Genomic DNA, 18,987 nt, shown 5'->3' on the forward strand with positions numbered 1-18,987 from the left:
AAGAGTGAGATCTGTATTGTTAGTAGTCTATTAAATACAAAACATCAAGACTTCTGCTCATGTTTTCAGGAGCCTTTTTACCAAATGCTGTAGACTTTCTGATGAAAACATGTGCTCCCTATAGTGTTAAGTGTAGCAAGAAAACACAGGCTGGCAACTGATATTACCAGACAAATGTCATCTTCAGACTTCACAGATTTCATATTCAGTAAGAGACAGTTCTAAACTGGAGGATTCAACTGCTTTCAACTGCACAGCAAGTCTGGATTTTTACCTTGAGAAGATGTATTAGCATAATCTCTTGTTACTCTGTTGTCCTGGTTTCAGCTGAGATAGAGTTAATTTTCTTCTTAGTAGCCTATATATATATTGCTGTGCTTTGGATTTAGGATGAGAATAGTGTTGATAACACTCTGATGTCTTCAGTTGTTGTGAGGTAGTTCACAGAACCACCAGGTTGGAAAAGACCTTTAAGATCATCAAGTCCAACCATTCCCATCCCAAGCTAAACCAGATCCCTGAGCACCTCATCTCCCCTTTTTTAAACACATCCAGGGAAGGTGACTCAGCCCCTCCCTGGGCAGCCTGTTCCAGGCCCCAAAAACTCTTTTCAGGGAAGAATTTGTTTCTAATATCTGCTCTGCCCCTGCCCTGGCCCAGCTTGAGCCCATTTCCCCTTGTCCCATCTCCTGTCCCCTGGCTGAAGAGACCATCGCCCACCTCTCTGTACCCTCCCTTTAGGTAGTGAGAAGGTCTCCCCTCAGCCTCCTCTTCTCCAGGCTGAACACCCCCAGCTCCCTCAGCTGCTCCTCAGAGGATTTGCCCTCCAGCCCCTTCCCCAGCCTGGTTGCCCTTCTCTGGACTCGCTCCAGGACCTCAATGTCCTTCTGATGGTGAGGAGCCCAGAACTGGACCCAGCACTCGAGGTGCAGCCTCACCAGTGCCCAGTCCAGGGGCACAATCCCCTCCCCAGCCACACTATTTTTCAGTCACAGTGTTTCCATTAAGTCAGGACATTTCAGCTTCTCAGGAGGAGCTGGGAGAGCATGACAGGACAGCTGACCCAAACTGGCCAAAGGGATGCTCCATACCACATCATGTCACGCTCGGTGTGTAACTGGGGAAGCTAGCCAGGGGGTGGAATCGCTGCTCAGAAACAGACTGGGCATTGGGTTGGGATTTTTCTGCAGGTGGCAAGCAATTGCTTTTGTGTATCACTTATTTCAGATGTATTATTATTATTCTCTTCTTCATGCTATTAACCTGACTTTATCTCAACCCACAAGGCTTCCTCCCCGCTCCCATTCTCCTCATCCCACTGGAGGCAAGGGATAAGCAAGCAGCTGCATGGTTAAAACACATCTGATCTCACACATTTTTGAACATTTCAATTAATGTCAGATTATCCCAAGGTTTAGTACAGTAAAAACTCTAATCTGAGGTTAAATAATGGATTAGTAACACATCTTTTTCCTTTAAATCTTTAGCTACAAAACATGCAGGGGGGCAGTGTCACACTGAAGAACAAGCCTCAAGAAGCAAATGAGAGAGTATTTTTTTTCTATTATCTTTGTAGCCATTCTGCTTTCAGTTTTATCTCTTCAAAAGGTCTTCAGACCTGTAGCTTCTCTTTATTCTGCCTAGAAACTCAAAAGAAATTCCTCTAAAAATCAAAACTGGGAATAAGCTTCCCATCTGCCTTGTGATAAGTAGAATTTTTACCTTTCCTCTCTAAAATCATGAGTATTACTCTCTTCCCATGAAACATAGTCCATGTGTCAAAGCTTAAATGGCTGTGGGGGGAATAAAAAGAAGCATACAACAACATCTGGACATGAGATCAAATAGTTCATGGAAAAAAATTTACACAACTTGAAAACAAAGGAAAGGACATGTTAGAAAAACATCCAGACACTGCAGTTTGACAGCATCCACCCTGGGCTTACAGACAGGCTTAAAGTAACAGCTGAACACCCTTTCTGAAAAGGTTCCTTGTGGTGTCTTAAGAGATAAAACATCAAAAGACCTTAACAGTTCAACTTAAGAATCAGGGGTATAGATGGGGATAAAGGATCTAAAGCTGCTGATTAGGTTTAGGAAGAGCAACCATCACTCAGTCCCTGGGTTTTCCTTAAAGTTGACTTGCTGTCCCTTCCATGTGAGCCCTCCTGAAAACCAATGAGTTTACTGACTAAATGTTTCTATGGAAAGCTTAAAGCCACAGCACAAACTCTTAGCTGTGAAGTACAACAAAATGAAGTAACACAACATAAATTATGCTTTGTCCATCACTACTCCATGATTCCAGCCAAAAGTCCCTGGCCACTTTATGCAACTCTTCCACAGCTGTGGATATATGTCTAATATTTCACATGTCTAACCACTAAACTTTGGGAGAAATGGATGGAATCTACCCTCTCACTAGTATCTCCAGTACTACTGAGCTGTAGCTCTCTAACTAAACTCATGTTATCCCATGGGCACACAGCCCAGAAATGCAAAATAAAGACTTAAAGTCCTGCCAAAAATATTTTCTACTCAAATCAAGCAGCTAAAAAATTTCTAAAGGCTAAATAAACCACCACAGGCAACCTCTCATTACTTTGTTGTATTAGCCTTATCACTTAACAGCAAAACACTGACATCTATTAATTCTGAACCAGATCTAAGTGAGGTCCCTTTGACCAAACAGCTGTTTTTTCATCTGCCCTGAAAGGTGAAGATCCATGTTTTAGGTAACAGCAAGTGCTCAACAGCCACCCTTTAGAAAAGCTAAAAAGGTCAGGTGTCCAACTCAGACATAGAATCACAGGGGTTGGAAGGGACCTCCAGAGCTCATGGGGTCCAACCCCCTGCCAAAGCAGCTCCCCAGCTCATATTGCACAGGGCGGCGTCCAGACGGGGCTGGAATCTCTCCAGAGATGGAGACTCCACACCCCCTGGGCAGCCTGTCCCAGGGCTCCCTCACCCTCACTGGGGAAAAGTTCTTCCCCATGTTGCTGTGGAACTCCCTGTGCTCCAACTTGCAGCCATTGCCCCTTGTCCTGTCCCCACAGACACTGAGAAGGGGCTGCCCATTTCCCCTGCATCCCATCCTTCAGATATTGATAAACATTAATTAGATCCCCCCTTAGTCTTCTTCTCCCCAGGCTGAACAGCCCCAGCTCACTCATACAGGGCACTTAAAAGAACATGAAGGTCTAAAGATTGTTCTTACCTTCTGAAGTGAAAGAACCGACAGAAGACAGTGGAGTCTTTTTGCTCTTTGTTCTTCCTGTAACTGTCCAAACGACACTCCCTGCATTTATGCAGGTGAGGTGCAATGTTATTGCAGGACCCATCCTGTACAAATGCTTCTCCACTTTGCTGCAGCTTCTTCAATTTCGCTGCATCTGCTAAAACTGACTTGCGAACAATTACTGCAGGGAAGAGCAGTGTTAGGTCAGACAGGCTTCAGTTTCTCTCTCTCTATATACAAAGATGCAGTGACAGATCCATGTCAATGTTTCCTCTAAGTTCCACACTGCACTGGAACCAAGTCATGCTAAAGTATTTACAGCTGGCAGATAGCACCTTTGCAGGTCAGGAGAAACTTTTTTCAAGCTATAGTTCCACAGAGTCACAGTCTGCAGAACCAAGTGTAACAGCTCCTTTTGCTCCTCCAGACAGGACTATTTTAAAACAGCATCTGCTTTTTAATAAAGCTCTTCAGCCATCAAGGCTGAAGTACCTGAGCACTGAGTAGGCCAGGGCATGGAGCAATCCTGTTTCACAAGTAATGAAGACAGAAGTACAACCTGGCCATTTTTCAGTCTTGTTTTCACCCTTCATGATGCCACAGCCTTCAGCACCTTAATATCACTGTTGCCAAACACCTCTCTTCCTCACACATTGCAGGTGAGGCCTAGCAGGGCAAAACAGTGACCACTTAGCTGGCTGTGTAGCCATGTTAATTATGGAATAGCACATGGTAATCCAAGGTGAAGCAACATGAGATTGGGAAGAAAGAAGGGGGGTGTGTGTAGGGAGGTTCCCAGAATGATCTGCTACACCACCAGATGCACAGCATAACACACAACATCTGTAGTCTAGCTCCTTAAACCAGCTACAGCCTTTCCATCTCTGTCTCACTTGAATAGCTTATCAGGTGAAGCTGGGTCACAGGAAATATAGAAACAAGGTGGAGTTTTGGGGGGCTGGGTGGAGTTTGAGTTTGGGTTTTTTGTTGGGTTTTTTTTTTGTTTGTTTGTTGGGTTTTGGTTTGGTTTTCAGAGTAGTTGTTAAATGAAAGACCTCACTTGGAAGAATCAAAGCTGTTCTCAACAAATCTTTTCTCACCATGCTTCCAAAATTTAGGACCAGTCTCATTACACCATCATCATCTGCATTTCAAACAATCTTATTTTTATAACCCACTCTGCCATTCTGTTCATGCATTCCTTCTGTAACCATTTATTTCTAGAAATTAATTATTAGTCCTTTTCCTTTAATCAGGGAAAGGCATTATTCTCAATTTTACCACATTGCTCTTGGAAAAAATAAATCCCACAAACTCAAGTTCCAGATTCACTCACACAATTGAAATTACTAGTATTGTGTATGTCACAGAGGACCTACTTTGTATACAGACACACAGAAACTACAAGGACTGTCAAACAGCAGAAGTTGTAAAAATACTTACTATTATCCTGGACCTTGGCACTTCCAGTCCAAAAGCTTTCATTGTCATTTTTGTCATAAAGAATCTCATTTGAGTTTCTTCTAATAAAAAATTCCATGTCTACAAGTTCATCTACCTTGTTCCCTTTGTGGCTATTGCAACTGCTTTGTGATTTAACTCCAGACTCAGTAAGAGAGTGAAGATGAGCATCTGAGGTTGAGGGTCTACAATCTAAAGTCCTCTGCAGCTCAACAGTGCTGCTGACTCTGGGTATTGCTATGGAAGAGTTAAGGTGTTGTAACTGTTTTACAGAAATGCATTCTTTTGCAAAGTTTGTTGTGGGCTTCACAAGAGGTTCATTTGTATTTTTCAGGTTGGTTCCTTTTTCATTAGCTGAATCAGTCAAAGATGGAGATCTTGAGGTTGTCAAAGAAGTATATTTACCATTTTGATCATTAAGATTTTGTGTTTGTTCTTTAGATATAAATCCCACTTTCGGAAAGGCTGTCAGGTCTTCCTTCAATGGTTTAATTCCAGTATTAAGACAAGAAGGATGAGTTTCTGGTAAGCTTCGTCTGCAGGTGCTGGAACACACGACATGCAAGAATCAAAGAAAAAGGTGTCAAGCAAACCAGGGCATCAGCTGCACAACACAGTCATATTCTTCTTAAAAGAAGCAATTTAATCATATACTTTAAATTTTGATGTACTAAGATTTAAAATTTGTGAGGGATTGCATAGGTTTGTGCTTTTGCTTATTTGTTTGTTTGGGGTTTTTTTATTATTGGGGGTGTCTTTGGAATTTTATGGGTTTGTTTTGGTTTTTGAGTTTGTTTTTTTGGGCAGAGTGATAAAGCTGTATGTGCATGGAGGCACAAATTTAGGTACAACAGCTACTTTCACTACCTTCTTGCACAATTAAACAGTTACTACCTCAGCTGTATAACCAAATGCACTTCACTTGCCTGCCTGCAAAAGGAGATTGTAATACTCAAGGAACTTCTAGTTGGCACTATAAATCTATATTGAAGGCAGTAAAACCACTCCCACACACAAAAAGCTGAAAAAAAAAGAAATCATCTTTTCAACATTTATCTTTCAAGACACATACAAGAGGAAAAACCTACATTTAAAAGTTTATACACAACACTTTCTTGTGGGTGGTTTTTTTTGGGGGTGGGGTGTGTTCCTGTCATGTTATTTCTATCATTATGCTTACTTTTTGTGACAGAATTGGAGGTAGTAAAGAAGTTTAAAGCCCCTAGTGTTCCACAAAAAATAACTAAGGACCTGTGTTTGATCTGCAAGAAGTTGATACACAGGACACCTGCCTAAATGTGTTCCATCTGTCTTGGAGGCAGAGGAAGAATGCATTTGAAAGAAAACAACTATGCACCACACCCATGTATAACCATCAGTTTACAGATTGGTACAATGAAACAGTTACATCAGCCTGTGAAATTGAAGGGTAACTACATCAATGATTTAAAACAGTGGCATAGGCAGGCAAATTACTATCCAGGGCAATTAATTTAACACCTTTATATGCCAAAATTACAGAAGACTTAGTTACTACAGCTCTTTAAAATAACCTCCAAGTTTATTTTGCTAAGAATTTGAATTACTTTTTGACAAAAGAAGTCTGTGTAAGCATAAACTGCTTCCTTACCCTTGAGGAGTTTCTGCACCAAGATTGGGTGGTGAGTTAGCTGGCAGGGGCAGGCCTTGATGCCTTTGGTCTTTATTAGCAGGGGTACATCCCAGCAATGCTTCACCCAACACAGTTGGTACAGACTGCACATGTCCCTGACTGGGAGAAACCTGCAAGGGAAATTATAACTGTTAGTGAAATTGAGTGTAACAGAAACATTGCTTTGCAAGGTTCAGCTTAAAATTAAAGATACATTAATGCCCTTTCCACTGCATTTAATAATGCTCATTGAAGACTATTCCTCATTCAATCCAGAAGATGGAAAGACCTTAAAATGTCCTTTAAGGCCTCACAGGTTCCATGAAACTCTGTTCATGTTAATTCATTTTCCTCTGATTACCAACAAACCTTTTGAGGAAGGTGTGTTAAGCAAGTGGAAAGGAAGATAGAAACCTGTGCTCTTTGTAACTGTCAGCACAATGATCTTTCTAAAACAACTGGAAAAATCAGAATTCAGAAATAGCTTTCAGAGCTCATCTGAAAATCCCAGAGAAAATTTAAAAAGTTAGTCTGACAACACTAACAAAAATCTAGATGTGAACTTCTTTGTAGTGAGAAAATCTCTGTGTTAAGTGAAGAAACCCAGCCTCACAGATCTAGTATTCCTGAAGGAATACAACAGACCTATCAAATCAGCAAGTGTCTTTACAAACAGTAGTGTTCTCTAGGACTCCTTCCTCAGTTCTAACATCCACATTCCACTCCTACATGTTCCACTTACTGCTGGAAGTTATACTACAGACTCGTTACCATCAACTCCAAAATATTTCCTTCCTGCTTTGGTATAACACAGCTGTCAGGCATTGAGACAAGCTCTCAAAAAAACCCCCACTGGAATTAATTAACTGCATATTAGAAATGGAGTGCTAGCACATGCTAAGAAAAATGAAAAAATGGTTTCAGCTTATCACTCCCATATATTCACATCCACCAAAGCCAAAGAAACAAACAGAGCTTGTTTTCCTCCTTAGAAAGAGCACTCACTTGTAACCATTTTAAGAAAATAGCTGCAAGACATTTCCCAAAGACTAAAAAAAAAGATAAAGGATCCAGTCATTTGAAGGAAGCCAAACTAGAAAGTTCAATAAATCAAAAGAGAGTAAACTGCTACTTTAAGGAAAAACTGTGATGTAACAAGATATGATTTGAGGTCATAACTCTTCTGCAGGACGTGTGGAATAAATAGGGAAGAGAGACCAGCTCTGCATGAATCAAGCAGGCTGCTTAGTGGTTGAACATGCAGAAAGCTAAGGAACAGCAGGAAGCTGAGCACCTAGGAGGTGCTGGAGGTACACAAGCACGAGCTAGAGAAAGGACACGAGCAGAACATGACTGCAATGCACTAGCTACTTCATGCACATTTGCTGCAGGCTCTTCCTCAGCAGCAAACACAGGACCACAGTCTTCATTGAAGAATCCTACCCTGTACTTGCTACCTCATGCTGTATCTCTGTGAGGCCGTTAGAGATGTCTAATAATGATATCCAGTCATTAAGCAGCTCTACACAGTTGACTCAGCACAGGGAGTGACTGCACAGAAGCCAGGAACACGAAACCAAAAAGCTGAAACTTAACCCAACCACCCCAGGCTGCTACAGCCACTCTAGAGCTTCCACAAGGCTGCTCCTGCCTAACACGCAGGTTTTGGTCTGAAACACTGGGGTAAAGTGACAGGGTAAGCTTGAAGTCTTTATTTTTGATTTTCATTTCTATACTCAAGTTTCCCCCATCATCTTTTGACCTTTGAGGCCTTTGACAGGCCATTCACAAAAGAAATAAATGTAGACAAGGAAGTACTAGAAAAATAAACAGTCCTATTCTCTATTTGTACAGAAACAACAGACTGCTGCTTGTGCAGCTTGAATCCTCAAAGTATGCAAGTGTGGCTGAAGGTTTTGGGTGTAAGTACAAAATCATTAAGGAAATAAGATGAAAAGCAAATGTTATAAACCTGAGAACTGCTTTGTGTTTTCTCCCATTACAGAATACACAGCCAGGCAGGCCAACTCCTAAGCAGGAGGGAGTAAAAACCACAGTTCAAAAGCCCCCAGCTTTCAAGGCTCAGTAACTTTTTCTCAGATTACCACAGGACAAGATGTTTTGCCCGTGCCTAGACAAGTTTCAAAAAACTCAACACACCCTCCCAGGGATTATATTTATTATTCCACTTTCCTATCTAATCCTTACTTAAAGCTGTTCTGAGAAATGACATAACTATTATATAACAGTCATATATAACACAGCAAGGCATTACCTCAGGAGAAGATTTTGTGTGCTTAGCATCAATGCTCCCACTATTCTCAGATGACTTCCTTTTCATGCTCCCAATTTTTTTAGATTTATCTGGAATAGAAGGTGATCAAGATCAGTCTATTTAAAACAAGTATGCTACTTAGGATTTGAAGGACAAGCAATAATAGGTCTTACCACACTTCCCATTGTTGTCATATATGATTTCGACATGAATCAACTCTGGATCAAGAGTTTTTAAAGCTGGAATCTTGGAAAGGAACAAAAACACAGAAGCAGATAGTTAAGAGAGGTGAATGTCACTGTTTGAATGCATTTATCTTAGATGTTGTGGCACAGACTAAGCTTAGACTCTTAATTTCTAGGTTTTTTGAAGACTAAGATGAATTTAACAATGGGTTGTAGTAGTGTCTCTGCATAGAAACCTGCATAAATAGCAGTGCTTCAGGGCACTGTCTACATAGAAATCAAAGAAACCAAGATCATGAGTTTTTACTCTTCAAGTAAAAATTCCAGGTCTTTGTTGTATTTTATAGAAGATCATTTATTATATGATGATGCCACCAGCAGCATGAAGTAATGCAGAAACACTTTGGGCTAACAGGTTATTCTGCACTACACTGATCCCAAATTTTTTAATCTTATTACAGCAAGGACAGAATTAAACATGGTTTTGGTGGGGGGGATAAACACAAGATCCCACCCATTCCTTATCTCTGTTTGCAAACCCAGTTCTTACCTCCTGACAGTTGACTTCCAGAGTTCTTGTAGCTGGATTACCATTTACAACAACTGCTGTGAACCACTGTGTGGATGGATCCAGGCTATAAATTCTTATTTTGGAACCAATGATATTTTTTCCACCTAAAAAAAGAAAGGGAGAGGGAGGGACACTTCAGATAAAGCTGAAGATCACGAGTTACCAACATGAATTTGCAAACAGTATTGCATGCAGGATGCAAGTAATCAAAACAAACTGAGAACCCTGAGACAACTTCCACATAGCTGAGGGGAGGGAAAGGTGATAAAACTATGTTCCAGCTACCTCCTTCCTGGAATAGCCCAATGAAGTTTTCTGGAGGCTAAAGCATGAAGCAGAGACCAGACTGACCTGGAGATCTTTGACAGTGAGGCAGATCAGTGGACACAGAAATGAAGATTCAGCAACTGGATGTGAATTTTTCCTCTCTTAATAGCACTGGAAATTACAACTCTAAAGTTTCAATATCTATCTTTCTATAAACCAAATATTTCTTGCATATACCAGCATATAACTAGAAATATGCTTGTATGATCCCAGCAACTAAGAATTTGAAGCTGGCACATGTAAAAGTTACAATTTTAGCTTGACTAAAAAGTAGTCTTTATAGAAAACTTCAGAAGGTTTTATAAAACCAGCAGACCAAAAAGAATAAAAGTAAATTAAGCTATTTGAAAAAAAACAACCACAACTCCCAATAATTTCAGTGGTAATTGCTACAAATTCGATATCTCTAAGTCCCAGGCCATCTACACATGCCTAAATTCTTACTCTTAGAAAGGACATACTTGAAACTTAATTCTATAATCCTTCACATTTTGCACTATTGCAAAATAAAGAAGAAATGGTATTTTTAAAAAAAGCTTTTACCCCTAACACAGATGATTGTAATTTACAGTACATCACTGCAAAGGTTTCCCTTTTGACTTGAGTGTTTATTGCCAGAGTTTACCACAACAGAGCATGCTTGTACCTTGTACCAAGCGTGTTTCATCTAGGTGTTTCTTAACCAAAGCCTGAATTTCTTCATTAACATTTTGATCATCCTTAAGATGAAGCCTAGAACTGTCCATATCCTAGTTAGAAAAAAAAACAGGAAAACAAAGAAGTTTGCACTAAGGATAATCCTTTTGATTAACAAACTCCCATCATGTTCAGAAACAAGATAGCAGTGATTCATACAAGTCCAACAAATTTCTCATTACTCTGTGTTCCTTCAGCTCCTATGATACTGTATTTATTGAGGCAGAGATAATTTCCTGACCAGCAATCTGGAACAACCATCAGCAAACCCAGCTGAAGCGAGCTCTCCAGGTCCACTTTAATATAGTTCTGAAATAACCTGGCTTAGCTTTCTTTTGCAATGCAGTAAAACAAAGTTTAAACGAGCCACCTTCTTTTCTTTTTAATTTAGGCTTTTTAATTCTCAGAAGCAGCACTTCACAAGTAGTCCTGAGCAGCTGTAAACACAGCCTTTTAGATTTTATGTTTCTATTTACAATAATGACACCAGGATCCAGTCCATCTCAAGACACCATTATAAAGCATTCATATGAATGAAAGCAGTCAGCTACATTATGCTGAATCATTATGAATTATTTACATGTATTTGTATTTTGGAGGGGTTTTATTCCCCTATATTATCTAAAAAAAGCTGCCTGACAACATTAAGAATTGATTCCAAAATGGAACCTTTAGAGCAAGTTTTTAACAATGACTCAGAATGCCATTAAGAAGGATTTTGTTTTCTTTATTGTCCCAAGCACTGCTCTGGTATCTGTAAGAAGCAGAAAGATCAGGAGCTAGTTGTCAAGAAACTTACTCAAGATTGCAGAAAACCAATCTTCTCCATTGCAGTACTGAGATAAGGTTTCTACATAAAGAAATCTTTACTCTCTTGTTGAGCCAACAAAGGCAAGTTAACCTACAACTCAAACGTAGCTCTAAGTGGTTTTGTTAAGCCTCTCAAAGTGAGTTATCTATTTGCTGACTGCTAACAAGACAAAGCCCAACATGAATGATGGCACTACCACCAGTCTCAACATGGGACATCTATTACAAGCTTTATGCAGAGTGTTTAAATGTCTTCAGACTAGTTTCAGAAAAAGGTTGAACCCTTCACCAGTAGCAGACACTATTCCTCAAACTGCTTGACCAGTCAGTCACACAGGACAACTGTTTCAACCCATCTCTACATCATTTTCACTAACAAACTTTCCTCTTGGTGCTCAATAAAGGGACTAGAATTCAACCACCTCATTTACATTCTCCCCATTTGTTTAGGTTTAGACATCATCTCTTTCTACTTAAATAGTAAGATTTATTCCAGATATCCCCACAACTCCTCCCTTAGGACTGACAGTCAAGTACACAAGGACAAAGGGAAACTCTTCCAGGTTATCCCAAACAACATGATGCAATTGCTGTCACTTGAGCTGTCTAGCTGTCCTGATACACTCCCTCATCCAGGTCCCTGAAGTGACCATGTTCTGGGTCAGCCTCAGATTTTTACTACATACTGGTGTCTATGAGTTAATGGCAATACACACTCACTCCAAGTTTTTTAGCCATCTAAAATTTGCCTTTAGAATATATTCAACTGACATTAAATACCAAAAGATTTATCTTCCACCTTCATAATGCCATACAAGGTTACCTGAATTGGTGTCAAAAGGTCTTTAGAAAGAAAAACACATCTCTCTTCACCAAGATAGCGTACTGAAACCATTGATCCCAAACCAGCTTTGTCCACTAAGGATTTGTAAGTCTAGAAAAATGACAAACATTCTCATAGAAACAGTAAGAAAAATCTCATTTGCATTAAAGTTTAGATTTGCATCTAATTCTCTGTTGTCACATCTACAAGCAACTCTTGAAATAAACCAAGTTTTAATAAAATATACAATACATGCCTAATAAAGGAGTTATTGGATTATACTTGATATTAATTTTGTTTATTAGAGTTGGGAGTTGGTGGCTGTCATTAACAATCATTAATCATTCATCTCAGCATGAAGAATTTACTAATATTAAGAGTTCTATTTGTGGATATGTTAATGAAAACCCCTCCTTATGGGAGATTGGGGGAATAACTAGCAAATCAATGAAGGCCTGCTGCATGGCTTCCTTTAAAGTTCTTAAAGCTCACTAGTAACACACTGAAGCCTTAGTTTGGGCATGTATGATGATGACTTGGATAGCCTCCGAGTTGTTATACCACTGCTGTACAAGGATGAAGTTGGTTCAGGTATACCAGAGGCTTTAACAACAGAAAAGAAACAAAAGTTTCCTTTAAAATGAACTTTTCCTAATAGGTCCAAGGTTTAGTCCAGTAACAGCTCTGAGTGAGTAGTCATCAGGAGCCTGGAACATCTGAAGTGGCAAGAATAACTCCTCCCTATGTGAAAGGTACATTTGTGCCCCATTTAAGAGAAAAAAATTCTAATTTTGGTAGAAGTGTTTGGGTTTCCAAGGATTGATCAAACAGACAAAGACTGCCTTCTCCTTTGCTGCTTTCAGTTCAGTTAGGACAGCATTAGCAAAGGGGCAGCATCACCAGAAGAGGAATGAGAGTCTCTCCAGGAGCAGCAAGGCATTACAAGAATTCTGCAAAGCTATTCCATTTGTCAGAAACATTCTGTCCCCTATACTTAGATCAGTGAGTTGTCATCAAGACTTAAATAAATTAATCCACATGTTTCCTTTGTGACCCCTTCTTTCTTGCCATGTGTGGTGGTAAAAGGAGAAGTCATCTTTTTTGCTAAGGTAAGCCCCAGTATTATGCTCTCTCTTACATCATTCCTCTGGTAATTGAGCTTTGGAACATGTACACTGCATGAACTGACACATCACATAATGAAGTACCCAGTAGGAATTTCTCAGGTACTCAGAAGGGGACAACAGCTAAGTTGAAAGAACATTGTATCAGCAAAATCTACCAGTAGAACTGCTGATATTAATGCACAGGTCAGGAAATCAAATTAAGGATTCATCTTTCCACTCCTCCCATACTGTTTGGCCCTATTTTGAATAAAGATCTGTTTAGCTTAGCTTAGGAAAAAGGCTCAGCTAAAAATGCAGCAGGGTTACACTGCAGACTTCATACCAAGCACAGTTAGGACTATTAAATCATGGACTACAACTTCAGCAGAGTTAACAGAGCAAGTTGATTTCACAACTACTTTTGTGAGTAGCAACATACAAAGTAGTCAAGCAAAGCTATAAACCATACTGGCTCAATGCATTAAGAAATGTTCTCTGCTCATGTCTGATGGCTACTTTGCCTAGCCAGCCATGCATGGCAGTTAAAAAAAGCTTAGTTCTCTGGCTTGTGTAGCACAGCTCAAGTTTTTATATACAGAAAACCTAACTCTCACAAGTGAGGTTTGTGTCAGCTGTCACTGTGTCAGTCAAATTATTTTTGTCTCAGATGAAGTATTACTAAGAATGAACAGTACTTGAGGCAGAATGCAACGAGAACTTAAGATAAAAATACAGGTTACCCATAGAAACCTATTACTTACACCCTTTTCCTCCTTATTGTTAACTGCAGTTTCATGAAAGGAGGCAGCTAGATGGAGAAGGAATTAGGATCGTACAGAGTAATAGTTTGGGAGGGAAGCCAAGTCATAAACACACTTTCTTGTTTTACCAACCAAAACATACCAACTTCAAATGCCTGCAAGCTCTACCTAGCTGTACAGGAGATTTAGTCTCCCTTCAGATTACATGCAGGAGTATAGGAGTGGAGCTCTACTTGAGAAATTCACACTGGTGACAGCACTGTCTTTAGAAGATGGAACTACAGAACCAAGGTGAGTTAGCCCAAGCATATACTTACCATTGCAGGCCACTGGACAGGAGACATAGAACTGGCTTGAGATCTTCTTTCAGCCAGTACCAGCTTTTGCTCCACCAGGAATACTTTCATTTTATGGCTGTAGACTTCTATCCATCTTCTCTTCTCCCACGGTTCATCATCAAATTCCACACAAATCTACAGAAAGGAAACAAAGTGAAGAAGTGACTAACCACAAAATTCAGACACACACTGAAAAGGATAAACCATAATTTCCTCCCCAACCCACCTACCAATCAAACAAAATACACCCCAAACATTAGAAGTAAATAAGCACTTTTGAAAACATGATTATTGCCTTTCTGACACAGAATCAAGCAATCACTAAAGCACTTGTGGCTGACCTGGTATTTTATAAATAATAACCGGTGTTAACTGGTTTGCCATCATTACCATCACATAAATCATTAATATTCGTATTTATGCATCCAGCTTTCCCATCTCAAGAAGTCCTCTGCTGCTCAAGGACAGTTAAGTGTGTTAACATCAAGGGAAAGACAGAGACACACAAACCCCTTAAAACTCTAAAGGGCTGTATGCAGCAGTGGCACGTGCATTGTCCACCAACTTAGGAGTAATTCAATTAACAAGCTGTTCTCCCAGGAATATTTTAAGAGTCCCAAAGAATAACTTAATTTTTGAAAGCACAAACAACACTAAGCCAATAAAGGTGATCGAAGTATATAATGTGAAAAGGGCCATTTGCTGCCTGCTTTAATTGGTATTTATCTTTATGAATCTCTGAAGCATCTATACAAACTCTTTAAGAGGAAAGCAGTTGTCATTTCATGAGAAACATGGTGGCTTGGCTACTTTCTTTGGGATGGCATCACCCTTCTTTCATCAGCAACATGGGGAGATCAGCAAAGGATTGGGAAAGACCTTACATACAGCTTTGTCTGAATACAGAAACTGGAATGTCTTGGTAGAGAACACTGTTCTCAGAAAAATCACGCCCTCTTCCCATAATGCGTAACAATCCAATCTAAATACATTTAACTAATTAACAGCAGAGAAACATCACTTCAGTGACTCTCAGAAACTTTCCCCTGTGTTTAGCTTCCCTCTAAGTGGAAAGGCAAGTAAAAGCATGCACACAAAACAGCATTACCACAGACAGGAGCAGTAAAACTAATGGGGTGCCGGAATGAATTTAGTCATTTTGAAGTTCACTGAAACAATTGAAGGAGATAAGCAAACAGCACCAGCACCAGAACTAGAATGGCTTGTTTTGCCTATGGTATCAACACTGCACAAACAGGAAAATACAGTTTAGAAAATTCTTTCAAAAGCAGTTGACAGTCCTCCTGTTCTGTAGCTTCCTCTTAACACTACAGTAAAAGATTATACATTTCTACTCCTTTTAGAGACTTTTTTCCACCCCGTTACTATCTTAGACCTAACTATACATCACTCATCCTCAGAGCTGCAAGAGAGGAAAGGAAGGAGATGACATGTTTTGATATGAAAGCTTTCTACTTTGCCTACTTTGCAACTTGTGTAGCACTTTCACTGGAGAATGCATGAAGACAATAGCTCCTGGCAGAACTGTAACCAGTTACAAGGCTCACGGCAAAGTCCCCAACAGCACGTGCTCCTTGTGCTCCTTCTCCTTTTACGTCCCAGAGAAGGTCCTTAAGAAGAGCTTTCTGCAGCAGCAACATCCTCCTCCTCAGTCCAAGTATGGCAAGGACACAGCCCCACTGGCCAAAGATGGAGAAAGCTCCACCCCTGCCTCAGATCACAACAAGGAGCTCAGCCTCCAACAACTCAGGACTCTTCATAACAAAGTTTATACTTGCAAAAAAAAAGCGTTAGAAACACATTCAATTTCTTTTTGTTTGACAAGGAGCAGGTGCTTCTTCAGTTAATCAGCAGGCAAAAAGTTCTTCCCATTTATAAAAGGCAGTGGAAGAGTTTTAATTGAAAGGTGGCTCCGTTCTTGCTGTCAGAGAACACCCTGCCTCCAAAGTCCCTTGTAGAAATGAGTAAAGGGACGAGTAAACTAAGTGTCATTACTACAATGGTGGTTTGTCCTTAGCGAGTACTTTGTATGCTACAGCAATTGCCCAGACATGGTTGAATAGTTTTAGTGACTACAGTTGCCAAACACCCCCTTGAGAGCTTCAAAGTGAAAACTGTGGAAGTCCCTTGACTTCCACCCAAACCGCAGGTAACAAATGGCACTGAGTATGCAGTAAGTGATTGCACATTTAAAAACCCCATCGGTGATCATTAAGAAGCAGCCACCATGTAAGAAGAGACAGAGAAACCAACATCACACACGGATTTAGCACGTTTTTCAAACAGTAGAAGTACTTGATCATTACCAGCCACTTCAAAGGGCAAGAAAGAAAAAGTCACCCATCCCATCAACAAGAGTGTTTCAGTTTCATAAGTAAATCCAACCCCTGGAGGGAAAAAACCCCAATGGTTTTTCAACTGATACGTCTTAAATTATCACAGAATCGCAGAATCTTAGGGGTTGGAAGAGACCTCAAGAGATCATCGGGTCCAACCCCCCTGCCAAAGCAGGCTCCCTATCTAAATGTTTAGAAATTACTCAGAAACAAAACCTAGGCACAAGGGGCACAACAGAAACCTGGTTTCCAAAAGCACTGGTGGAAGAAAAGCAGGTTTATAAACAGTTTGAGGTAATGCCTGGCATTGGGACACGCACGCAGGGGGCTTGAACCAGCAGGTACACGTTTTCCAGCACGTTAAGCAGGCAAGTTGACCAAGACGACCTCTCTCCCCCAGCAGTATATCTGTACATACACACACCCCCACACACACACACACGCAGTTGGAGGTCACGGGGCAAGCAAGCACTCTCCCTTCAGACGGCCTCTTTACAAGTTGCCGGTTACCTTCAGGTCTTGTTTGGATATGTCCGTGTGCGAAACCGCTCGGATCTTGCCTGACTTCCAGGGCCATTCCAAGATGCGGTTGGTGTCCCACGGCCTGTCGTCTTCCTCCGACAGGCTGAGGAACCTCTTCCCCACCAGCAGCGACCAGCTGCCCTCGAGCCTCAGCACCATTTTAACTCATCGGGAGGCTTCCGGGAAGAAAAAACGAAACGATAAAGAAATAAAAAAAACCCAAAACAAAACCAAAACAAGCCCGAAACAACCCAACAAGCAACACAAGGCGCCGGTCAGCTGCCAGGCCGCGCTCCCGGCCCCGCCTCACAGGGCAGCCGCGGGGGCCGCGGCGGGCGGGAGCAGCGCCGCTTCCTTCTTCCTCTCCCCCCGTCCTCCGCTCAACACCCCCCCTTCCTTCTCAAGGGGCTCAAGCCCAGCCCTCAGACCCCCGCAGGATGCTTCTCTGCCCGCGGTGCTGTTCATCATCTGCCTCCCCGTTGGGTGGGTGGGGGGGGGTGGAAGGAAATACCAGAAGCTGCTGCAGTGCAGCTCCCAGAGACACCCAGCCCGGCCGGCCGCCACCCTGCCTCCTCAGCCGGCCCCCCGCCGCCTCTTTGTTCCCTCCCTCCGGGGAGCCGAGGCTGGGGGGGGGTGGTAGCTGAAGGGGAAGCAGCGAAAGAGGCGACCGGGCCAAGCGCCTTCCGGACGCCTCTCGGGCATGCGAACAACACCCTCCCGCCCGCCGCGCAACCTCCGAGCCCTGTCCCTGCCCTCACCTGTATTTCCCACACACACACACCCCCGCCCGACCCCTGCAGCCGGTCCCGCAGCCCGAGCAACGGGCTCCGCGAAGGCGGCAGCGCTTCCCCCCTCCGCCCCGGCACCAGCGGCTGCGGCGAGCGACACTACTCGGCCCCGCGCTGGCGCACACACCCCCTCACCCGCGCGCCCGTCCCGCTCCGCGGCCCGGCCCCCGCCGCTCCGTCCCTCGCCCTCATTGGCTCCGCCGAGCCAGCGGGGCGGGACCCGCGCCAAGCCTCCTGCTGTGATTGGTCTGTAGGGGGTGGTACCCGCCACTCTGGCCCCGCCTCGAAACCGTTGCTCAGCAGATGGCGGATTAAAAAAAAATTAGTATCCTTCCGCGAAGCCTCGAGGGAAGGAGTCCAGCAGCCCACCCACGCCCACGAAGAACTCAAAGATGGGGCCAAACGGGAAAACGAACGTGTTTTATGCCGTAGCGCGCCTCGAGGTTTATGTTTCTGCCTCGGGCGAGCTGTGCCTTAAGCTATAAGGGCCGCCTTCGGAGCGGGCGGAGGGATCCGAAGGAGGAGAGAGGCGTGAAATGGCCGCTTATACGTGCGGTTCGCGGCGTACTCAGATATAGCACAGGGGGAGGGGGCACCTGCGGGGCGCCTTTGCGCAGGCGCACATGGGCAAGGTGCACCTGCGGGGGCGCTGCGGTAGCGCTCTGCGCAGGCGCAGGCGGGGAAGGGCCTGACACCTGCTCGGGGGCCCTGTCGGAGCCTGCGCGTTGGCGCTTCGGCGGCGCCGGGGGAGGGAGGGAGGCGGAAGCGCCTCACACGCCACCATCTTGTTTGGCTGCCTTGGAGGCTGAGGGGTTGGGAAGATGGAGCTTCTGCCTGACGGAATAAGATGTAGGGAGAGGAAATAACACGTGCTAGAGGTTCCTCGGGAGGATGGCAGGCTTTGGAGAAGCTCTGGCTGTAGTTGAGTTGGGTTCTGTAGTTATATCTACAGAGAGGTGCCTTGTGCTGCCTCAGGTCCTTCTTTCCTCTCATGCAAGATCCTCTGAAAGGCTGTAGCCAAGATCGTGAGACAACTAAATAGTTACACAGGACTCATTACAGAGCTATCTGACTCTAT

The 18,987-nt window shown here is 42.7% G+C and overlaps 1 protein-coding gene across 1 annotated transcript in view; it reads right to left on the bottom strand.

The window, feature by feature from the left end:
- KDM3A (lysine demethylase 3A) overlaps nt 1-17,280 on the bottom strand; it is a gene marked incomplete at its 5' end in the record, with an annotated part of 32,131 nt that extends 14,851 nt beyond the window's left edge. Inside the window, 10 exons of the mRNA XM_084262859.1 lie at nt 3,218-3,419; nt 4,682-5,244; nt 6,330-6,481; nt 8,626-8,714; nt 8,799-8,871; nt 9,361-9,485; nt 10,355-10,457; nt 12,038-12,148; nt 14,222-14,377; nt 17,110-17,280. Coding sequence (XP_084118985.1) covers nt 3,218-3,419; nt 4,682-5,244; nt 6,330-6,481; nt 8,626-8,714; nt 8,799-8,871; nt 9,361-9,485; nt 10,355-10,457; nt 12,038-12,148; nt 14,222-14,377; nt 17,110-17,280 — 1,745 coding nt within the window. The remainder of the gene's footprint in view (nt 1-3,217; nt 3,420-4,681; nt 5,245-6,329; nt 6,482-8,625; nt 8,715-8,798; nt 8,872-9,360; nt 9,486-10,354; nt 10,458-12,037; nt 12,149-14,221; nt 14,378-17,109) is intronic.
- Nucleotides 17,281-18,987: the final 1,707 nt, after the last annotated feature.

Source organism: Gallinula chloropus (assembly GCF_964237585.1).
Source record: "Gallinula chloropus genome assembly, chromosome: 4".
NCBI classification, from domain to species: domain Eukaryota; kingdom Metazoa; phylum Chordata; class Aves; order Gruiformes; family Rallidae; genus Gallinula; species Gallinula chloropus.